A 24,709-nucleotide genomic window follows, 5' to 3' on the forward strand; every position below is an offset into this window, starting at 1 on the left:
CTAGATCTGGAAAGGGACCCAAGGAGGTTACCTATATAAAATTTGCTTAAATTGACCAGCAAACCCTGGAGAGGTTGACTACAAAGGGGGCTTATCTTGATTGTGGTCATGATTATGCAACTGGATGCATTTGTCAAAATTCATAGAACTGTAAACTGAATGTATGAATTTTTTTGTTTGTACATTGTATCTCTGTAAACTTGACTTTAATTTTTTAAAAATTAGAACTTTTAAAGAAAGACATTTTTATCTGCATTGTGAAGGTAGATAGTGAATTCGTTGGAAATATTCAAGCCCAAACTGGTTGACTTTTGTTGGCAGGGTGGGAGAGGTGTTTTGGAGGGGACTCTTGCACCTGGTGCTTTTATTTTGTGCAGGCTAAGTGTGTGTATGTGGAAAGTTAAAATTACCTTAAATTCTTTGAGTAAGAATCTGAGATCCCAAGCAGGAAATTTTAACTTATAATACTGATGTTTTTATTATCGATTTCTGTATTAAACCCTGCCCTCTTTTTTTAAGTACTTGACAAAAATATAATAGTCATTAGAAAATTATCTCATCAAAATTTGATTTTATTTATGGTAGTTGAGGGCAACTAATAATTGTTAGTTTTGAAATTAACAATTCTGAAAGCAGAATTTCTAGCAGGATGAAAAAGAAAATAATGAGAAAGTGAGTAGCAGTGATTGAATCAGATTCTGATTTAAATAGTCACATGACACTCTTGGTCTTTGGTTCTAGTTCAAGGAAGCGCTCATTCCTTTTGATAGTTGCTAACTTTCCTTCATTGGTAAGATCCTCAGTCCACACTACAGGCTTTGAAGCCAGCCATATTTTCTTCTTGGCATTCTTTCTTTCCTCCCTTTACCCTGACCCCCTCTCCCATCTCTGTCTACCCAGCTCCGTGGCTGAGGTTCCCATCTGTAAAGCCTGTTGCCACAGGATACAGAATTCACTGGGGCGGAGGGAAAGCTGCATGTGTGTGTTTAGGGCTGGTGGCTCTCGGAATTGGATAAACATTGTGGAAAGCTTGCTCATTCATGTGGAAGAACCAGTGTGTTACAGCTAAATGGTGGAGCTGTGAGCTGCTGGGCTCTAGGCTCTGGCATCTGTGCATTGGGCCTGCCCAGCCTGGAGCATTTTTATTTGTGAGACCGAAAATGCTGATGAGCATTGCCACTTTAGCCGTTCAACAATAACAAAACCTTTATTTCAACCCCGTGGAAGAAAGGCTATGTTTTCCTTTTTTTTCCCCCCTATTTTTGGTGTGTATGTGTGCTATGAGTGCCGTGTGTGTGTAGACGGGGTCTCGCTGTGTTGCCTAGACTGGTCTCAAACTCCTGGCCTCAAGACATCCTCCTACTTTACCCACCAAAAGTGCTGGGATTACAGGCATGAGCTACTGTGCCTAGGCCACTTTTTTTTTTTTTAAATTAAATGACGAAATTGGTCAAACAAGAAATCCCATGCGACTTTTACACACAATAGAGTACCTCCTATATAATCACAGTCAGTCTCTGGTGGTTTTTTTTTTTTTTTTCACTCTTGATCTCTTTTATGTAACCTCTCTTCCCTTCTAAGAAATCTCTGTGATATCCAAGACTTTCACTCCCATGTCATTTTGGCAGCCTGTGATTCTGCTCTCCTTCTTTCCTGGTAACATCAGTCTTGAATGAGCAGCAGTGCAGGCAGATGCCCTTAAGAGTTCTGAGTATGGCCTGAGTTTTGAGAATAGGACGCTTCTCAGTTCCTGCTATTTTATTGGCCGTGGTTTGGCTTCCTAGGCAAGCTCTGTCTTCACCTGAAAATCCTACTCAACACTGGGGACAGAGATCTCTTTAGCCATGGGATACCAACTTTTAGAACTAGAGCTAGAACTTGAGAGTACACTTTGTCACTCTTTCTTATGCTCCTCCAAGAAATACACATTTCCTCAGAATTGTAAGTGTAATCACATTTTATAAGCTGAAATATCAGAGTACCTTTAGCCTTCATGAGCACAAACTTGTTGGGGATATTTGGGTTGTATTTGTTTCTCTTTTCTACACTCACATGTTTGCCTATCTTGACAGCCTGTTGGCCTAGGCAATAATAAAGCTTCTGTCGAGGTGAGCAAACAGCTGATGGCATAGGCGCACAGAGGGGACTCCTACAGTGGCTGGCTGTAATCTGCCAGGCTGGTGGTCAGAGCAGGCGAGAACAAAAGCCAGTCTGTTTGCAGGCAAATTGGAAAATCAATGTGTTAGTTGTATTCTTTTCTCTTTGCCTTTCTTCTGACAGAAAGGGAGAATGCTCATCCAGCAGTCCACAGAATTATTCCAGGCAAGTGCCCATTCCAGAGACTCACTCACCTGACATATTACTACTGGAAGTTGAAAAGTCCCCACATTTATTTGTCTGAACTGCTTAAAAAGTCACCAACAGGAATTCTTCTCAAACTTGCCATCCAAAATTGAACCCTGCTGGCCCAGTGTTTTGACTTGTTTATATTCCAGATAGCCACTCATGTAAGTTTATCTTTTTAATGCTGATGGGGGCCAAGAAAGGAGTTCATTTGCTTCCTGGCTGGGAAATTCAGGAATTGCATTTTGGGCAGCATATTTTATAGTATGTGTGTAAGTATTTCACTGCTTTTTCTCAGTTTATTTTTTGTGAGAGTTCATTGAAAATGTCCAAGGCTGGGCACAGTGGCTCATGCCTATAATCCCAGCTCTTTAGGAAGCCGAGGTGGGAGGATCACTTGAGGCCAGGAGTTTGAGACCAGCCTGAACAACATAGCAAGACCCTGTCTCTACAGAAATAAAGAAGGAGGCAAAGGCAGGAGGATCACTTGAGTCCAAGAGTTCAAGGCTGCAGTGAGCTGTGATCTTGCAGTTGCACTCCAGCCTGGATGACAGAATGAGACTTTGTCTCTCAAAATGTATATACAATAAAAAAGAAAATGCCCTAGACATAATTGGGTCTAAGATTGTTAGGGCTTAGAGAGCAGAGCTCATACCAAGTAGCCTTGTCCCAGGATAGGAGAGGGAGTAGACTTATTAAAGACTTCTCTGAGTGTCTTGACAAATATCTCAAAAGGCTGCTGTGCAGAGATGATTATATTCGATGTGTGAAGTCTTGAGTAACTTTCCCTTTAGGCTTCTAAGAGAGAAAGTCTGTGAAGGAAGGGTTTTTGAGAAGAAAAGACTTTCTTGCTCTTCCTTGTGTTGAAGTTAGCCTTAGAAGCTTAGCAAATGGCTTTAAATATGTTTTAATTTGAGCTTTGAAGGTCTGAAACTAGGCTCTCATTATCAGTCTTTGTTATTTTTTCAAAGCCTAAAAGTGGTCTGCTGATCATGAATAAGAGAAAGGTGTTTGGTTGGATATGGTCATGGTGTTCTTATTGTAAAGTTCATCATCAAAAAAAAGTTACAACTTTAGTGGCCATTGGAAACATCCTGAGCCAGAACCTTAGATTTAAAATGAGTATTAGGTTTAAAATAATCTTGAGTGAGGGTAGTAATTGGCATTTGATATATTTTTTTCCCAAAGTCATTACCAAAAAAAATTATATTTTGTTTTGTTTCTTTTTAAAGGAAAAATTGACTAAACCCAACAACTGCTACTACCAAAAACCCTTCAGCCTCTAGCAATCCCTTTTGTCTTTAGCACTTATCATGCTCCACCTCGTATTATTATTAAATTATGTGTGCATCATTTTTGTAATGAGACTCTAAATGCCCCGAAAAGGAAATTTACATATCTTCATATATACCATAGACATTAACAGAATGATCGGGACATAACAGCATTTAATACCAGTGTTGATTAAAGCTCTTTTTTTAATTAGCTGAAAAACCTATGGGCCAAGAATTGTGTCAGTACAGGAATCAGTATTGAGCAAGTCAGTCTCTGTCTCTGCTGACACAGGAACTTACAGGCTGATGAGGAAGCGTCACCATCGTTGAAGCAGTACAACTGATACTTCACTTGACTTTTTTCTTTAAAAAATAAAACTCATTTTTAATTGGTCATTTCATGTTAAATCTCAGATTGTTCAGAGAAACAAGAATCAAGTAGCTAAACTATTGATTTGAAAATGTTGCCTGGGCAACACAGTGAGATCCTGTTTCTACAAAAAATAAGCTGAGCATAGTGGCATGCACCTATACTCCCAGCTACTCGAGAGGCTTAGGAGGAAGGATTGCTTGAGCCTAGGAGTTAGTTTGAGGTTATAGTGAGCTAGGATTGCACCACTGCACTCCATCCTGGGCGACAGTGAGACCCTGTCTCAAAAAATAAAAATAAAAAAATAAAAACAAATATGAGGGAAAACATGGAATACTAAAGGTATATTTTGTTTCATTTCTGTGCAGAAGATCTTATCAGATTGAGTATCTAGGTCCCCTATACAATGCCTTTCTCTGGCCACGTCACTCTTATTCTAAACCTAATTTGACATATTTCTCTATTTCTGATTTTAAAGGGGCTAATTTGTAGAGAAAAATAGAGTGAGAGAGACATTTTCTAGCAAAACCTAAAATATTGAAGAGAATCAGGCTGCCTAGAAGACCCTAAATCCATAAAACATCTTTGGATCTTATTTTTGCCAAATCTCTCACCAGAGCACTAATAGATATCCTAAATTAAATACTATTTCTCACTTCCTCTCCTTTTCTTAACCATTACTTTGGCAGAGAACCTGTTCAGAGGAAACTATCCCAATAGCAGATGGCAGGAAATAGCAGGAGGCAGACTGAATAATCAGCCTCTAAAAGCCACTAGTATTCATCTGTACCCTTGACTCTCAAATATAGCATGGAATCCTTTAGCACTAGGTTTTTGTCTCACCTTTTTCTTTTTAAGAAAAAGAGTTTGATTTTTGTGGAGCCCAGCGATTGGCCTGCTTCCTGAATGATTCAGGAAAACATAGGGATTTCAGCTAACATGATATAGTATAGTATATGAGGGTCCATCCTAATCAAAGTAGATAAATAAAAAGAGGGACTACAGAGCCCTTTCCACCCCCATCTCGCAGCTCAATCTCCAGTCAGTCTTTTGTCATGAACCCCAGGAACTGGGAGTAGCAGCTTCCATCCCAGGTGTTAGCAATGTGCGTGAACTAAGGAAAAAGCAGCATTTGGAATTCCTTTCCAAGCACTGTTCCTTTGTAGGTATACTATTACTGTATATAACTCATCCTGGGCTGCTTCAGACTTTTAAGACCCTGTGGGGAGCTATAGGAAGTAAGGGATAAACTGACGAGCTACAATGGAACTGTGAAGAAGGCGGTGTGGGATTGTGGATCTTGGAGGACATGAATGTTAAATTTTACTCAACTTTTATTTCTTTTCCTCTGTTTTCCTTTGACTCAGTGAAGAGTGTCCCAGTCTCTCCTAAGAGCCACAGGAAGTATCACTGTTACTCAAAGCTGATTCTCCTCTACAGAGTTGCTGTGCTATCCTATTTTTCATTTTCTTCATTTCTTTTAAACTTCCAAAGTTTCAGCTTAAGCTTCACGTCTCTTCTAATGAAATATCTGTTTACATAATGCCATGATTAGTAGAGTATTTTTCCCAAATCATTTTTCATAAATCTATTAAAATGAGATGTTGAAGTAAGGGGTATAAGGAATACAATTTTTGTAAAATTTTTTGTTATTTATTAGTTTGCCTTCTCTTTACCATTTCAGACTTTGTGGTTAATAAGTTTCATTCTCAAGTTTTTATCAACTGTTGACTTTTATGAATTTCTGTCACATTGCACTCTGTAAGTATCTAAGAGAAGGACCTATCGATGGAAGATGTGTTTTAACATATAAGAGTTAACACCAGTTTTCTCTCTTCTTGTGCTTATTTAGGTTTCGACACAGCCCCAACTGCTGGTACCTGAGAAACTGGACTATCCACACCTGGATTAGGCAGTGTCTAAAATATGATGCACAAGACAAAGCCCTATATACCCTTGTAAATAAGGTGAGTTGTTCCGTGGATCTGCAGCCTGTTTTCCTGAGTTTAGGTGATATGGTGTTTGTACCTATTGTAGTACAGCAAAGAATAACACCAGAAATAACTTTAAAAAATTATTTGGCCTCAAATATTCTTATTAACAGAATGGAGCTGGGTATAAGTTCATTAATAAATTTTTTAAAAATCCTGTAGCTGCTACTTTTCCAAATATAGTGACTCAGAAAAGGACAGGTATAAGCAAAAGGAAGAACTCTGCAGTGGTGGTCATTTCATTCTTGGTTGCTAAGCCTTAGATTTCTTGCCTGTTTCCTTCTGGTGAAGTATAGGGGAAAAACATGACCATGTTGCTCCTATGTCTTTTGAGTTCCCTGACTCCTCCCATCAAGCCTGAGAGCCCTCTAGGATTAGGATCTTTCTGACTGTTACACCACCCAAGAGTTGAGTCTTACTTACATTCCACTGTATGCAGTAAATACAAAATGAACAGAGGTTTAGAATGTTATTATTGTGAGTCTGAAGCTAAACACTAGTTTGAACCATAAAGATATTTTAACAGTCTTTTTATGAAAAGGTATTACGTCTATAATGTCACTGGACCCTGAAAGTTAGCACTGAAAAGGAATACTGATTTTGTTTTTGAGTCCCCTTCTGTGCAGAATGTTTTATTTCCAGTTGCACCAGTTCAAGTTAATATATATTATATACAGTTTGTTTGTGAGACATTGGATTGGTTATTGATAGTGGATACAAAAATGAGCAATATTCTGTTCTTGCCCTCAGGAAGTTTACAATTTAATAAGGCAGTTAAGCAGGATTACTTATAAATCTAATATTAGGCAAATGTAGGTGCCACACAAGAATATTTGTAAAGGCCAGGCACCGTGGCTCATGCCTGTAATCCTAGCATTTTGGGATGCCAAGACAGGAGAATCACATGAGCCCAGGAGTTCGAGACCTGTAGTCCCAGCTACTCTAGAGGCTCAAGTAGGAGGATCACCTGAGCCTAGGAGGTGGAGACTGCACTGAGCTGTGATGATGCCACTGCACTACAGCCTAGGCAACAGAACGAGACCTTGTCTCAAAAAAAAAAAAAAGGAAAAAAGAAAAGAAAAACAGTAAAAACAACTTGGAGAATTAAGATGAGGGAATCTGATTGGAAGGAAATAATTAAAAGAGACATGAGGTACCATTTAAGATGGTCACCAAAGGATGCATGCTTGCACGTGGAGATGGGCTGGCAGAAACAGTATTACCAGAGGTATATCTGGGTGAAAACAAAGACTCAGTCTGAACAGTAATACATTGCCTTTTTCCTGGGGTATAAGGTATGTTAAGGGAGGAACCAGGTAAGGAAGCGAGTAAAAGATTGAGCTAGGTCCCTGGAAAAGTCCAATCAAGATGACAGCCTTGAATCTCAAGAGGAGGAAATGGAAGGCCCAGAGGAAGGAATGGATTAAATCTTGTTTTCTTCAGTTCAGAGTGTAATGTCACAGATTACACTCAAAGATTCCTATGATAGCAAAACTAGGCGGGTCTAGAATTTTTGCTGCTTCTTGAGTCTTTTAGTGGAAAGGACATCAAACTAGAAATCAGAAGATCCAGGCTGTAGCCCCACAGGCTCCACTGGTTGCTGGTAACTTTAGGCAAATAACTGTATTCTTCTAGCTCTTAGTTTTTTCAACTCTAAGTCAAGTGGGTTGTAGTAAATCAGTGATTTCCAACTCTGGCTGCCCATTAGGGTCACCCAAGAAGCTTTTTAAAAATTGTAGATGTTTTCCTCTACTCCTGAAATTCTAGTTTAATTGATCTGTCTAGGGCCCAGGCATTGGAATTTAAAAAAAATTTTTAATAAGTTTAAATTTTTCTGTCAGTTTCGGGTTCACAGTATAGGGGAGAAAACATAATTTAGTTTCTTTCCCTTTTAGGTTCTTAGTTGAGACACTCTGCTGAAAACAAAAGTCAGATTAACAAAAGAAAAACAAGCAGAAGTTTATTAACACATGCTGTACTCATCACACAGGAAAGGCCTCAGTTCAAAAGCATTTCTATCTCAAGGCAGTGGCTTATGGCCTTACTGAATAGTATTTCAACCAAGGGCCATAAATCCTATACAGTGACAAGACAAAGGAAGGAAAAGTTCCAGTCTTTAAAAGGTGGGAAAATGTGGGAAGATAGTAAAATCTGTTCTCAGATTCTTCTGGTGCCTGCTGATGCCTTCTCTGGGCTCAGAAGCAAGTGCTGTTCTAGGAAGGAAGGATTTATGTGCTGCCATCAGGCAATTGGAGGCTATGGCAGAGTCTTCCCCTGCATTTTCAGTGTCTTTAACTTAACATCCTCAATTATTTTGGGGAGAAATATTTTTGTTTCCTTCAACAGCAAAACTGAGTGGAAAGTACATAGATTTTCTATGTACTCCCTGCCCCAACACATGCATAGCCTTCCTCATAATCAACATCCTGCCCCAGTGTGGTACATTTATTACAATTGATGAACTTACGTTGACAAACCGTTGTCACCCAAAGGTCCTAGTTTACATTAGGGTTCACTCTTGATGTTGTACGTCCTATGGGTTTGGACAAATGTATAATGACATGTATCCACCATTGTAGTATCATCCCTCATCCCTGCCTATTCATCCCTCATTGGGTTTGCTTGTTTGTTTGTTTGTTTGTTTTTTAAAGCTCTCAGTTGATTCTCATTTGCAGCCTGGGTTGAGAATCACTGACCAGTTGATTTCTAAAATCCCTTTCAGCTTTAATGATTTGTCATCCTAAAATATTTTGGTTTTTAGCCTGCCCTAGGGATTAATACTGATTTGGATGACTGCTTTGAGAAATATAGACACTGGCCATGAGCTACAACCTTTAAAACAGTGGTTTTTAGACATTTTTCCATTTCGGCACACCTGAGGCTACTATATATAACACCTGGAAACAGTGAGTCAGCTCAGTGGTGATTCAGTTGGGGGTTAGGACTGTATCAAAATCTCTCAAGGGGATATGGATATAGTTTGGAAAAATTCCTCAGGTGTTTCTACTGGTTGCAAGAGGGAAGAATGGAGCCCTGTGGGGAATGGGGGTTAACATTACTGAAGAATTTGAAACAAATAAAAATGCAGCCACAATCAGGATCATTGGTAGTAAAATGAGTATGCATGAAAATCACAAGAAGCTCACTAAAAATTCAGGGTTTTGTGCCCAATTCCCACAGATTCTGGTTCTATAGGTCTGAGACGTAGGAATCTATATTGTTAAAAACACTCTGAGAAAGTTGACATCCTGCAGGTGCTAAAGGGTCCATATTTTAAGAAATCTGAATTGTCAAGTATTCAGTTGTATGACACAACATTCTAGAAACTTAGTAGCAAATATTTGTTGGCATATTTCTTAGGACCTTAAAAGCCAGGCTAAGAACCAGAAAATGCTGTGTAATGTCTGCTTTCTCATGAGAGTCTGTTTTTGCATTGTTATTCGTACTTTATAAGAAGAGTCACTGAACCAGTTAGGGGGGTTGTGTGGGTTTCTTTTTTTCTTTTTTCTTTTATGTTTTTTTTAAGCTATGATGAGGTGTTAGAATTGGAGCCTTAGTTTTTACATTATCAGTTGTCTTATATCAGACTCACAACTTTCTCACCCTGACCAACAGTTCCGGTTACCAAACCTCATGAGTCATGGCTTCTGTTACACTGTCACAGATGCTGTAAAATGATAGTCAAATATTTTAAAGCTAATGGTGGCAAGTTTTATTCTGAATAATACATAGGCATATATTACAGAGTAAATTAGATAATTTTCTCTTTTTTTCCTGTTATGTTCATTTTCATTATAGGTTCAATATGGAATTTTTCCAGATAACTTTACATTCAATTTACTGATGGATTCTTTCATAAAGAAAGAAAATTACAAAGGTAAGAAACTAAGCCCAGATTCAGTGTTTATAGGGCTTCCAGCTCCCAAAGGGAGGTGTACAAATGTAGGAACTTCCCCTTTTTTATTTCTTAATAACATCTCTTCATTACTCTTTTAGTCAGAAAAGTTTTGATGATTATCTTTTATGCAAAATTTTTAAAAACATTATTTTTATTTTAAGATAGAAAATATCAAAGTACTTAAATGATTATGGAGGAAAAGTAAGTTAATTATACAGGCCAATCTAATTTCACTTCCCAAACTGACTGAAATGCAGAATATAAATAAAGGATAAAGTAAATTTATTTTTCAAGTGTAATTTTGGATTCAGTAATGAACAGTTGGCAGAAATGAGATTTTTTTTTTCAACTGAATTTTTAGCCTATGCTCTTTTAAAATATTACTGGCTTGTTTGTTTATGTAAAAGAAAATCCCTTCCAGGTTCTTATTTTTCTACTGACTTATTAGATGACTACCTGGTCTGCCTATCTCAGTTTCCCCATTTGCAAAAAGAACATAGAAATTCATGCGTATGGCCTCATTCAGAACCATGACATGTGCAAAACCAGCTGGGTAGGAACAGCTGCAAATCAGTGCTATTTTATAGTTATGAATATATGTAAAAATTGGTTAAAAAAATAAGTAAGTAAAAAACATTTGTTGTGCTTGTGATATGAACAGGCACTATATTTTAAGCCATTGTTAATATTCTCTGCTTTACCACCAAGTAACTACAGAAAGGAAATTGTTTGACTTGATTTTCTTGGCCTCCATCTATGTTGTAGAATATCAAGGGAAAATAAAAATTGCTTAAAGCCTGCTCTCCAGGCTTTAATGACCAGCATTAATGTGCAAACAAATATTTTATGTTACGTGTTATACTCAGGGGCTTATAATTTATGAACGAGCATTTCCCATTCCCTTCCAACAAGTATTTTAAACTGAGCCTTATTGTCCTTTTTATAGTCATTATTTTGCTGTCTTTGAAATAACACCTGAGATTTAGGGTTTCCTTTAGCATTTTGTCCTCTTCTGCCTTAACAGTGAGAAGGTACCAGAGCAGAGAATAGGGCAGTCAGACCAGCCTCTCTGCTCTGCCTGTCAGGATGACCTTGAGAATATATGTGTCTCCTTTATGCCTTAGCTCTTCTAGCTGGTAGACATGATGCCTTAAATTTGCATCACAGTTTGAGCCATTTTCTGGTTGAACTGTCCAAAATTCTCTTGAAGTAGGTGAAGCAAATAGTATTTTATCATTATGACGATGATACTGGGAGCCAAGAGAAATGAGTGGTTTATTTAATGTCCTTCAGGACGTTGGTGCAGTAGCACCTGATTTAGTTCGTTCTGGTATGTAAAATAGAAGCTAAAGGCTGAGGAAAAACCTTGTTTGTGGAAGAACTAGGGCCAGAGCCTAAGCCCGCATATTTTACTTCTTAATTCTGCATTTTTTTAACCATGCCCCACGTTTTAAGAGTGTTTATAGTTAAATAGAGATTTAGTAATATTACCTACAACTAATTTCCTCTCTTTTTTACTTTCATCTTCTTGCTAGATGCTTTATCTGTGGTTTTTGAGGTCATGATGCAAGAAGCCTTTGAAGTGCCTTCCACCCAACTTCTCTCCCTCTATGTTTTATTTCATTGCCTGGCAAAGAAGACAGACTTCAGTGTAAGTGATCTTCCCTAAAGCAGTATTAAGAACTTTAGAAAAGGCAAGCAGGGGCTTGCTCTCAAAAGCTGGAAAAAGGTGTCTGCAGCTCTGTGGCCAGGCACAACCAGGAATGTGTGTTTATTGTATACATTTTGGTTACTGGTTTCAACCAGGAATGTGTGTTTATTGTATACATTTTGGTTACTGGTTTCTAACAAATGGAATTGGAGGTTCTTCCACTTGAGAGAATCTCAAAAGAAAGTCCTCGTGCATATTTTGAAACTTGAGCTAGGCTGAGTGCACCTCAGACATTCAGAAATGGGTCATTGGTAGTCATTGAGAGCTGGACATGGCATGTCAAAGAGGCAGTGAGGCAGCTAACGTTGACCATTACCTGGGATATTAAATACTAATTATTTCATTTGTATCAGTATTTTCCTAAGGTTTCTCTAGGGCAGTTCCGTTTTGGAAAGTCTAGAAGATCAAGTTGTGGTTTCAGATCTTAGGTTCGCATGTTTAATCATTGCTTATTGTTGTCCTAAGAATAGCAATAGCAATAACTGATATTTTAAGTAGCACTTACTTTACACCAGGCTATGTTCTTGTTTTAAATGTATTAATGCATTTAATTCTCACAACAACCCTAGGCAGATAAGGAGACTGGGGCCTAGAGATGTTACAGAGTAACCCCCCAGCTAGTAGGTAACGAAGCCACCTGGTAAAGCCAGTTAGTCTGCCTCTGCCATCTGCCCTTAACCTCAATTGTAAACATCAAAAATCCCAGTTTGGGTAGGAACTGAAGAGGTCATTTAGTCCAGACCACATTCTAAAGAGTAGATGGCATGTTATGCCTTTCTAAGATGAGTGTCATAGTCTTATGATATACCCCACATTCATTATTAATTCATTAAATATACTGTATTGAACACATACAAATTCCATACATTGGCAAGTGCTAGTTATGTAATGGTGAGCAAACATTTTCTGCTTACAATTTAGGAAGAACACAGAGTTTAAACAAAACAATCACAGAGATATAAAACTATGACTATCATGAACACTGCAAAGGAGAAATCTAAGAAAAGACTATATTATAGGGAGTTTTCTCTGTATTTTAAACTTAAATTGGTTAGGAAGGGCTTCCTTAAGGAAATATTTCTTAGGTTACTATTGAAGGATGACTGGTAATTAACTGGCTAAGGAGGGGAAGAACAGTCCAAAAAGAGGAAATTACATGTCCAAATGCCCTGTGGCAGAAAACTTAGTGAGCAGAAATGGGCTGGAAGAAGATAGTCAGTGTAGTTACAACAGAAAATGGTAGGGAGGACGTGGGGTGAGAGGGTTGGAGAATGTAGGCCATACTAAGCCATTTTGTGTTCATTCTAAAAATAGTGAGAAGCCCTTGAAAAGTTAGAAGCAGAGGGCATATAATAATCAAATCTGTGTTTTGATAAGGTCCTTCTGGCTGTACTGTGGATAAGCTATCAGAGCAGGGCAAGGATGGCTATGGTCAGACCATCTGAGAGACTACCATGAATCTCAGCAAGGGATAATGGTAGCATGGAGACCAGGATATGATGCAGTTAGAGAGTAGCCAATGGGCATATTTGGAAGGTAAATAACAAGATGAGGCAGGGAAGCAGGGGACACATATTCTCTCCTCAGTTTCTGACTCATATGTCTGGATGCAAGGTGTTCCATGTGTTGTTTCCAAAAGGGAACTTTGGGAAAAGACTGGATGTTATGAGAAAAATCATTAATGTGACTCTGAACATGTTGCATTTTGAAATTGAGACAGTCACGAGATTTCACCAAGGAACTGGGGGCTTAATGGAAAGATCTGGACTGGAGATATAATTTTGGAGACTTATACATCCATGTGTAAATGTTTGCAAATGAGCTAGAAAGCAAAAAGAAGGGAAATCAGGAATGTGTTGGACCACAGAATCCACAGGAAGAGATGGTCTGCTATGTAGAATGCTTCCAAAGGGGTAGGGTAAGATGAGGAATAAAAAAAGTCAATTAAATGCATTAGTGGCACGGGAGGCACTAAATCGTAACCTTTGTTTCCATATGAGTAATGGAGCAGGAAACCAAATTGGAATGGATTGTAGAATGATTAGAGGTATAGACAACTCTTTTAAGATGCCTAGCTATGAAGTGGAGAATAAAGCGGGGAAGTTGGGAGAATGAGGATTTGCTTTGTATTAATGGAAGAGGCAAAGCATAAAATGGAAAAACTTTGAAGGCATTGATGAAACCACACCTGAATTAGTCTATTATAGTGTCTACAATAGAAATTAAAGGCTTGGGCCAGGAGCAGTGGCTCATGCCTGTAATCTTAGTACTTTGAGAGGCCAAGGCAAGAGGATTGCTTAAGGCCAGGAGTTTGAGACCAGGCTAGGCAACATAGCAAGACCTCATCTCTACAAAAATTGAAAATAAAAAAAATATTAACCAGGCATGGTGGCACATGCCTATAGTCCTAGCTACTCAGGAGGCTGAGTTGGGAGGATCCCTTGATCCCATAAGTTTGAGGTTACAGTGAGCTGTGATCACACCACTGCATTCCAGCCTGGGCAATAGGGCAAGACCCTGTCTCCAAAGAGAAAAAAAGAAAAGAAAAGAAACTAAAGGCTTGGAAGATATCTGTTAATTTATGTTGACACATGAATAGCTTCATATAAGCAGCAGTAGTTCCAGCAGCCCCAGACAATGATCAGAAAATTTCTAAGACAGTCATTGGTTTGTTTTCATTCATCTTTTTTGAAGTCCTTTAGAAGTATCACCATCCCAGTCACTGTCACCACCCCTGCTCGACTCCTAACACATCAAAGGTATCTAGTGCTTAGATATTTTAGTGTTCATTTGGCTTTAACCCCTACTACAGCCTGTTACTGTAGCTCATGTTTTTCCCTACAGGGGGAAAAATGTTTGTAAGGCTCCTTATTTATTATTTGTCGGCCCCACTTTTCATGCAGTTTTAGGTGGGGAAAATCAAACTTCTTAGAGTGGTTTCCTTTTGAAAGTAAAATGACTTGGTTTTTAATTACCAGCTCTTTTATTTACCTGTGCTGCAGAAGTGCTTGTGGGGGGGGCGTTGTTTTTCTTCTGAGGTCTTTGCTTTTCTCAAAGACTGGGGAGCAGCCTCAAGAAATGACACTTGTATTGCACAAAGCCTACTTACAGTAAAGAGGTTTGGGTGCCTATGAACATCTGGGGTGCCTCACTTGCCCGTGGTTGTAACTGCAGCCTGCAGACATTATTCATTCTCTGCTTCCTCCCTAATCTCTTGGTGCAGAGACCAGTGCAGGGCAACCTGAGCTTAGTGTTCTATGTTTTGAAGCCAGAGTTAGGGCTCCAGCTCTGTCCAGTGTGTACTCATGTGGCACCAAGAAGATCACAGATCCCACTGGGGAGTTGCCAAGGCTCTCCCCTGGCCGCATTGCCAGGAAGTCCTCCAGTCATCATTGTTACTAGTCTGCAGCAGGTTTAGCAATGCTTGTGTTTTTGCCCTTTGTTTCCCCCATGTCTCTAAAGACTTCATTTTCATTAAAGCGTAATTTTGCACCCTGGGCTGAAAGAAACGATCACTGTTTCTGATTGCCTAATTTGTTTTTGAGAAGCACAAATCTATCTAAAAGCAATTTAATAGTGGTATTTATTCTAACACTCTGAAGAAGTCTTATCATTGCTAAATTCTTTAAAATTCAAAAGCTTGTTCCATCAGGCCACAGCAGTATGAGTGATTGTGGGGCTGACAGCATGTTGAATCTTGATTGTCTCGAGTGTCGGTTTAAAGTGTACTCTTTATTTGTGTTTTGTTTTGCTTTTCTGATTGTAAAAGAAACGCTTATTCATTGCCAAATTTTTGGAAAATAATAAGATATACAGGGAATAAAACCAAAATTACTCATAATTTCACTGCCCAAAAATCCATTAACATATAGGGTATTTCTTTCCTATATTTTTCTTTGACGTAAGTACCTTTTAATCCCAAAATTAGGATTATAATGTATATATAGCTTTGTTCTTCTTTGTTTACTTAATGCTATAACATGTTCTTTTCCTCGTGTCATTGAAAGTCACATTTTTGTATAAAGTACTCGTTGCTTAGATGGATCATGATCCAGTATATTCTGTTGCAGTGGGAAGAGGAGAGGAACTTTGGTGCATCCCTATTGCTTCCAGGCCTAAAACAAAAGAACTCAGTGGGTTTCAGTTCCCAGTTGTATGGCTATGCACTTCTTGGTAAGCTAAATGATCCTTACAAATACTGTTCTTCATGGTTAGAATTGTTGCATTCTTCCAGTTCATAATAAAATTGTAATTTGATTTAAATTTACCAGTGAAATCCAATTAGCCTTCGTTTTTAGACACAAAAATAGACCTTGATGGCCTTACAGTTACTCCATAAGAGAGTAAAGAGGGTTCTTAAAACCTGCCATCACTGGCAAAGCAAGAACTAGTTCTGGTGGATATAGGTAATAATATTCAGTGGTAATCAGTCTGAAGAAGGGATAAAGAAAGGGATGTTCTGGCCCTGTTTAGGGAGACTAGCTAGTAGAATCTTTTCCAGTATTAACAAAGATCTTTCTGTCTCTTTAGATCTAAAGTCCAGAAGGTAAGAAATTAAGAGTTAGAGTTGAACTTGTATCTTTGGTATTGTTTTCAGGTAAGGGAAGATAAACTAAGAGCAGAAGTAGTAGCACTTCAGGAAAAGCGGAGTGGTTCATGGGTACCATGTGATTGCACCAGGAGGTGCAGTGATGGCTTTCCTCTTGTGCCCTGATTGCATTGAAAATCAGACAGGTTAAGAGGACAAAGCCTTCTGAAGAGTGGCCTCGGAACCTGGGTTGTGTGGAATCTGGGTAAATAAGATTCAACCTAAATGTAACGTCCCGATTTACAGACGTTTATTAAATTTATGTTATTTCATTACTCTCCCATCGTCTCTTAAGTAGTTAGGCATCTCTCAATTATACATTGCTTCTGCTTACCTTTGTTTTTTAAAAATCATAAAGTTATAGCAGTTTGACTGCTTTTGAAGTTGATCTTTGCCAACAGAATGTAGTGTGTTATTCTTGGTGCCGATTCTGATATAATAACTCAGGAACTTCAGAGTTTATTGACTGTCTATCAAACTAACAAAGGAGTTGACCACTCTTTTTAAAAATAATTTTTTCCTTATTTGCCACCTACTTTTGATATTGATTTACATGTATTTTCCTTTGCTTTCAGATCAGCATTCAGGACTGTCATACAGCCTGAATTGGTCAGAAGTGACAGGGCAAAGAATATGTACTTTGTTGTGGTTTGTGAGCAGAGGCCCTGGTTCTTTGTGATAGCAGCCATCAGATCAGAAGCTCTTTGCTCTCATTGTGTCATTTGCCATGCAGCCTCACTCAACCCTGATGGAAGCAGCTGCCCAGAATGTAACTGCAGTCCAGCCCCAAGCACCTTAAAGGTCTAAAATTAGCTGTCGCCTGATAAGCTTTGTCTGTTTGTGTCCTACTCTGGCTTTCCCAAATCCTCCTTCCCAGGAAAGATAAAAGAAGGTGGATTTAAGACTGGGCAGCTCAAGGTGACTTTGGTCATTAGTGCAGCCAGGTTCTGTGCCACAGGAATACAGACAGCCATCTCCCTACCAGAAGACCCTGCTGTCTAGCATCCACATCTTGAACTCCAGGTGTGATGGCTTGAGGTACCCAGAGAAACATTCATGTCCAGAGATCCAAAAAGATCATGAGAACTCTGTGATTTTAAAACTGATGAAACTCAAAGGAAAGAAGGGAAAGATGAGGGTTTTTTCTCTTTTCATAAGGATTGGGTGTTTTGAAGGATTTCAAAAAATGACAGACATTTCCTAGCAGGGAAAGTTGTCGGATGTTGACAAAATTTTCACAGTAGGAAAGCTGTGAGATTTCTTTTTCTGGGGAAGATTTTGTTCTTGAAACAAAAATTGTATCTCAGTTGACTTGTTTTTTAAGGGTATCCTTACCTAGAGCCATATATGTCAGCCTCTCAATTGCCCTCAGCCCAGTGGTTTATATATACATCCTCAGCCCAAATGAGAAAGAAGAAAACTAAGTTCATGTAATTTTGCATTACAAAATGGATACAGTGAATTTTACCACATTCGTCATTATCCATCTGAAGTGTCACCGAATGAGATGAGTCTGGTGGTACAGATTTAAAATGATCCTTCTCTATTTCTAGAGCTACCAGGTGAACATTCACTTGGGCCTTCAGGTCCTCAGTCTTAGAAATGGTGGGAAGACATGGCTGAGCATTCTTTATTGTTCTTTTTGGCCACAGGGAAGGTGGAGTTGCAGCAAGGGCTACGGGCTGTGTACCACAACATGCCTCTGATATGGAAACCAGGCTACCTTGACAGAGCCCTTCAAGTGATGGAGAAAGTGGCTGCCTCCCCAGAAGACATAAAGCTGTGTAGAGAAGCGGTATGTTCTTCAGCTCTAAGGCAGTGAGATTTAGCCATCTGTTTCCCATAACCTGAGCTTTAAATTTGTTTTCATTGTCTTTCCACTACCCCTACTTTCTATATGTCTATAGAATAGGTATTTATCAAGTCGAAAAAATGCAAAACCACAAACATTTTCAATGCTCCTGACCAAAGGCACTAGAAAATATGATTAACATTGATTTATAGTTCATTGTCTAGGAAAAAAAAACTATTCCACTGCCTCGTCCCTCACCTCCTTACCAAAAAAAAAAAAAATCTCAGTGGGAACTCAAGAGAGGGTAAAATTTCATTTTAAATATGTTTGGTGTTTCTGTAACCCCATGTAGTCCTGAGAGGCTACATAGCATTTTTCCCCATAAAAGTCCTCAAGAAATGAATCTGGGGACCAGAGATGGAACCATCATAAACCATTCTGTGTGAATGTGTGATGCTGATGAGATCTCGGTCAGATGTTTCTTTCAAAGTTCTAAGGTGTTCACTTTACCAGGACGAGAACACTACTCTCCCACTAGCCCCAAAGCTCATGCCTCTTGGTCACCTAGGACCCTTGATGGTATGAGGTTGCTCGAACTCCAGGAGACATGATGCGCCTTACACCCCACAGGCAGCTGCAGTGTCTGCTCCTGTCTAAACAGCTTTTACAGCCAGTGTGAGTCCTGAGAAGGACATTGGTTGTCTTGTTACCATGGCGTAAAGGTCACCGTAGAGCCACATATTTGTTTTTTCTTGACTCTGGTTGCTAGGACTCATCCCTTGGCTTTCATTTCAGTCCTGAGGTGGTCAGGTCTGGTGTCTGTCCTGTCACCTTATACTTATGTCTAGTGAATCATTATGCTCTTTGCCAGACGTTTATAACAAAGGATATACATTTCTCACTATACTTGTTTTAACCCTGCTGTAGTCAGTACTGGTGATTGAAAACACAAAATTATACATAAATCCTTTGCCAGGGAAATATTCCTTCCAATCTCAGCCAGATTTGCATTCTTTGCATTCTAACAGTAGAAAATGAGTTCACATGTCAGCAAGAATGTGCTATGTGTCCAGTTTGGATGTGATGTATTAGTGGTATTAAAAGGCCTTGGCATATTTTTAGGATTTCTGTTCTGATATGACATAGACAGGATTAATTGGTTTCAGGTAGGTGTTTCTACTGGCCTTGCTGTTGTTAATATCCCATTTCTGATGATTAGGCCCTCTGTGGGTCAAGGGAGATATACCTCAAAGTGAAAGTAGAGGGGAGAGGGGTCAAAACAAAAATGCTCTATTTTTAAATTTACTTCCTAAGTCGCAGAAATCACCTCATTCAAATGAATTTCATGTCTGCATCTCTGGTCTTTGCCAGCAGCTTATGTGGATTACACTGATCCTTAATTTACAGATACCATGTGAGCTAAAAATCTTTCTGAGGGGGACCCTTGCCTGTATCCAGAGGCTTTAACATACACTTAAAATGGCCTTTGGTTGGTTGTGTTCTGTAATTGTCTATCCCTTTGTCCCAAATCCAAACTGATTGAGGAAGAAAGACATGGAAGTGGGAGGTACTTTAGTGCCCATCAAGCATAATTCCTGGATTCCTGTCTGGCTAACTAAAAGCGAACTTAGCTGCCATTGTGCGGATTCACTTATACAAATAATTCGTAGCTCGCTTATTTGGCATTTTGTTGTTTTGTCTTTGAGACAGGGTCTCACTATGTCACCCAGGCTGGAGTGCAGTGGTGTGATCATGGCTCACTATAGCCTCCACCTCCCAGGCTCAAGCAATCTTCCTGCCTCAGCCTCCTTAGTAGCTGAGACCACAGGGGTGCACCACCATGCTTGGCTTTTTTTTTTTTTTTTAAGTGATGGAGTCTCCCTGTGTTGCCCAAGCTGGTCTCAAACTCCTGGGCTCAAGCAATTCTTCCACATCATCCTCCCAAAGTGCTGAAATTACAGGCATGAGCCACCATACCCAGGCTAGCTTGCTTATTTCTACTATTTGTCTTGTACTGTTTTCCACGCCATCTGATAGGGTGTTTATAATGTGAAAAAATATAACCATTTATATTTCCTACAATTTTATAAGAGAAATCTTTTCACAGTCTTTTAGAGCTCATTCTTCCTTTCTTTCGCCTTCTCTAGCCTTTCTTCACCATGTGCTTTTGGGCCATAAAACATTTGGTTGCTGACCCTCTTTCTGCTCCACAGCTCGATGTGCTGGATGCAGTGCTGAAGGCTCTGACTTCAGCTGATGGGGCTTCAGAGGAGCAGTCCCAAAATGATGAAGACAACCAGGGGTCAGAAAAACTGGTGGAGCAGTTAGACATCGAGGAAACAGAGCAGTCCAAGCTTCCTCAGTACCTGGAACGATTTAAGGTGAATCTTAGCAGAATGTGTCTCTCTTAGCAGCGCATAAAACACACTTCTCTCCTGTGGTGATGGATAAGCATTCTTTCTGCATCACTGTCACACAAAGAGGCATTAAAAACTGACATCAAAAATTACATTTTTATTGCTTTGCACAGGAAGTGGTCTTAAAAGAAACCAATGGAATTTTTATGCTCCTTTTTGTACTTGAGCTAATCGGTCACAGTTTTGTTCACTAAGGTGGCATGTCATTACCCACTTATTCCTGATATGCACCTGTCAGCTGGATAATTGCTTGCCTCCTCATAGCAATAACCTGACTCCCACCCCAGGTGGAAAGTATCTGGCCATTTCTCCATCTTGTACTAAATGTGCTTGATAACCTAAAAACCCAGTTAGACACTATAATGCCACATTTGAGTATGTAGAGATAAGACGTGGGCGTCTTTCTTTGCTCATCTTTGGCAGCTTTGTGTTGTTCTCTTGTGCTGCATAGAAGCTGTAAACAGTTTGCACTGTTTCTTTCCAGAACAGCCCTGAGCACTCAAGCTACCTTTGGTAGCTTCTAACTCTGTACATCCCAAAATGCTCTGTGATCAGTGTCAGGAAAGAACCGTGTTCAGTGTTTGAACTCTTGGCTTCTTAGCTGCTTTGATTCTTGTCTAGTGCAAAGGGGGAAAAAAATGCTGTCAGAATGGGAATTCTTGGTACAGCAAAAAACTTTCCCACTTGTTTTGTGTAACTTGTGTCATTTTCTTACTGATAAGATGTAAACTTTGCTAGATTATTATGTTTAAATATTTTCAGTAATTAGAACCTAATTCCCAGTGTTGTAAGGAGGAGCCTGTTGTATTTTTAGCAGCAATTTCTCCCAGTACTTCTATAAAGTCATTGCTCAACTTCCCTCTTATAATTTGAAACTGAGAAAGAAAGGTTAATCGATATTCTCAAGGTACCCAGAGAATTGGCAGTATAGCTGGGATGAGAATTTGCATGCCTGCCCCTTCAGGCTCTTTGCTTAATCTTGTGTGTTTAGAAAGGCTAAAGAAAAAAATCTCCTTAGCCCCATAAATTATGATTCATTGCATTCACATTGACCAAGGTTGCCATACCATTTTTAAAAATTAAAACTTCCTTCTCTTGTTTCTTATATACTTTGCCTCAGAGAATAGAAACCTGTGCCTGCATTAAGTTCTCAGCCCTCATTCCTCTACAAATGTATTTTTATGAAAATTTTTAAAAGGCAAGTATTTATTGACTACTAACTGCGTGTTGGGCACCAGTGCATTTCTCCTCGCGAGAGCTCTGGATGCTAGAGACTACCTTTCTCATGTTAGATGACAGCAAAGCTGAGAAAAACTAGCCCAGAGTGACTGACTTTAGGTTTGAACAAAAGTTTGCCAACTCGTAGTTTAGTCCTCATTCTGGTGTCCCAAGCTGTCTTGTTGGCCTCAAACCCCACATGGAGAGCGTTGTCAGAGAGAGATCATTTTCGTTTTACATTTCCTTTTCTTCCTGTTGCCTGATTTTTATTAGTCAGAGGTCGTTTGTTTGGGAGCCATTTTTATATGATTGACTCTCACACTAGGCCTCTGGCCCCTCCTGGAGCCTAGGCACCCTGCCCACCCCCAACCCTGTTAAGCAAGCCTCCTTTCCTGTGCCAATGAGTGGCATTTGTTTGTGGAACATGGGGATGTGTGGTATAAGCTACAGCTGGCCCCGTAAGTGGCCCTCTCTCTAATGAGAGAGTACATCTTAAAGTACTTAAATAGATTAATGTTTTTAATACTTACTTCTCCAGGAACACAACACCAACCAAACCAAGCTGCCATTTCAGATGGAGCTGTAAGCAGGCAATACATAAAGACTGACCTGCAGTCTTAGAGTTCCTAAGACCCAATGCAGTGGAGCACAGCAGGTAGACACTTCTAACGGTGCAGGCACTCAGGGGAGCTATTCCTTGAACTGATTTCCATCTGTTGAGAGGAACGTCAGAAAGGCAAATACTTGTTTCAGTTATTCTGAAGGCACATGTATGGTTGGGCTTGCTCCAGTTATCAGATGCCTCTGCCATTTTGTTTGCATATTAGAATTCTTATTTTTGGAGTTTGCTGCTTGGTTTGGTTAGGTCAGGGTGGAAACATAGATTTGTTAGAGGCTGGCTGTCTTTGTGGTTTAAAACAAGAAATTACACAGGGAGACACAGCATATGGAGTTCCATTTACTGTTTTTGAGTGAAAGGGGAGAAATTACATGTGGTGCATCTTAGCAAAATTGCCGAGCTGAAAAAAATAACCACAGCTAACAGCACCTAGATGAAAGGCAGCATGGCCATTTCCCAACAAAATGGTTTTTTTCTACCAGCAAAATGTGTGGTTATTTTGCAGGTGACTTCATTCTGGGCCACTAGAATGAGGACTAAACTACGAGTCAGCAAACTTTTGTTCAAATCTAAAGTCAGTCACTCAGGGCTAGTTTTTCCTCTTTGTATCTTTCTCTCACTTCTCTACCTTTCTTCTCATTTTTCCCATTTGTTTCCAACAGGCCTTACATTCTAAGCTTCAAGCTCTGGGCAAAATTGAGTCAGAAGGTCTTTTAAGTCTGACCACCCAGCTTGTCAAGGAAAAACTCTCCACCTGTGAAGCAGAGGACATCGCCACCTATGAGCAGAATCTGCAGCAGTGGCATCTAGACCTTGTACAGTTGATCCAGAGAGAACAGCAACAGAGGGAGCAAGCGAAGCAGGAGTACCAGGCTCAGAAAGCAGCAAAGGCATCTGCCTAATAGGGTCCCCCAGGGCCCCACCTGTCTCACAAGAACTTCACTCAACCCCGTGCCAGGACTCAGCAGTGGCCTGGACAACAGCCTCAGCTTCCTCTACCCATCTTCTTTTCTTAAAGCAGGCTATGTGCCCTACATGGCAAGGCACCATGACTGCCCATTGAGATGCCAAGAAGGGCTATGGAACTATGCAGGTGGCTAGTGGTCAGACTGAAGTCACCAGCTGAATACCTTAAGGAGGACTCTTGAGGCTCATAATGGAGTTCCTGGGGCACAGGGATTAGTTACGAGCATTAAAGTTCCTAAGACCCAGTGACAGTACTGGGAGAAACCAAGGCTGAAGAGTCAGGTTGAAGCACAGGCTTTTGTTTTTTGTTGTTTTTGTTTTTTGAGACAGAGTCTCATTCTGTCATCCAGGCTGGAGTGCAGTGGCGCAATCTTGGCTCACTGCAACCCCCGACTCCCAGGTTCAAGCAATTCTCCTGCCTCGGCCTCCCGAGTAGGTGGGATTACAGGTGCATACCACCACACCTTTCTAATTTTTGCATTTTTAGTAGAGACGGGGTTTCACCATGTTGGTCAGGCTCGTCTCAACCTCCTGACCTCAAGTGATCTGCCCGCCTCAGCCTCCCAAAGTGCTGGGATGATAGGCGTGAACCACCGCGCCCGGCCAAGCACAGGCTTTTGAATGGTCTCCCTCTCCCCAGCCCAGGTACATGAGGCCAAGGTGAACTGTGCATCCTGAGACCTTGTGTTCCTGAGTCTCCTTTCTGAGTGCAAGCTGCACTGTGAGCTGGCTGTGGGATACTCACACATTCCCACATTCTCCTTTCTGCCACATCTCGCCCTTCTGGACCTGCACTGGGAGAAATTCAGGACAGGAGTGAACTCAAGGCCATGAACTCACTGGATTTCCATTTTTAGGCACCCATAGGGACGTTTTTAGGATGTAAGGTTCTGAGGAGAAAGCTAGCTCTAGCATGAAGCCTTTTTGGATTGGCTTCTCCATCGTGTTGGGGTAACATTTTTTTTCCAATTTTTTTTTTTTCCAAAACATCGTCTCAGCTCATTTATCAAGTAGGTAAAATGAGCCTTTTGTGTACACACAGAGGCACATGTGCATGCACACACAACTTGTGAACACACATTTCTCTTAAAGAAGTTAGAAAATGAGAGATGGGTTGGGGCTTGAAGTGCATCAGAGGTATGAATGTTGTAAAACTGTCAGGAGATGTAAAATTCCTTTCTGAAATGTCTCTTCTGTGAAAGGGTTCAGAGCAGATTTTGCTTACTATGTAGTGTTGCCCTTAAGTACAGTGGTGTAATTTTATTCAAGATTGTGCTCTTCTATCAAAAGCCTCTGGAAATAAATGTTCCGGGATCATGTTAGTGTACTCTTTATCTTTGGGGAAAGGGAGGAGGGAGAGGAACTCATTATTGTTACTATGATTTTGAGGAGTGTACTTTAAACCCTCCCCCATTAAACTATGGGATTTATTGTAATAATGATAACTGCCACCACTAATATTTATTAAGGACTTAACTGTAGGCTGAAAACCCAAGCAGCCCTATGAGGGAGGTACCAGTGT

The 24,709-nt window shown here is 39.9% G+C and overlaps 1 protein-coding gene across 5 annotated transcripts in view; it reads left to right on the plus strand.

Moving 5' to 3' along the window:
* MRPS27 (mitochondrial ribosomal protein S27) overlaps window positions 1-24,504 on the plus strand; it is a 100,663-nt gene extending 76,159 nt beyond the window's left edge. For all 5 annotated transcript variants that reach the window (XM_517715.8, XM_009449037.5, XM_009449035.5 and 2 more), the window contains 7 exons: window positions 5,840-5,954; window positions 9,777-9,855; window positions 11,412-11,527; window positions 15,658-15,760; window positions 17,828-17,970; window positions 20,181-20,348; window positions 22,884-24,504. In XM_517715.8, coding sequence (XP_517715.4) covers window positions 5,840-5,954; window positions 9,777-9,855; window positions 11,412-11,527; window positions 15,658-15,760; window positions 17,828-17,970; window positions 20,181-20,348; window positions 22,884-23,123 — 964 coding nt within the window. In that variant the 3' untranslated portion in view covers window positions 23,124-24,504. The remainder of the gene's footprint in view (window positions 1-5,839; window positions 5,955-9,776; window positions 9,856-11,411; window positions 11,528-15,657; window positions 15,761-17,827; window positions 17,971-20,180; window positions 20,349-22,883) is intronic.
* The last annotated feature ends 205 nt before the right edge of the window (window positions 24,505-24,709 follow it).

Source organism: Pan troglodytes, chromosome 4 (assembly GCF_028858775.2).
Source record: "Pan troglodytes isolate AG18354 chromosome 4, NHGRI_mPanTro3-v2.0_pri, whole genome shotgun sequence".
Taxonomy (NCBI): Eukaryota; Metazoa; Chordata; class Mammalia; order Primates; family Hominidae; genus Pan; species Pan troglodytes.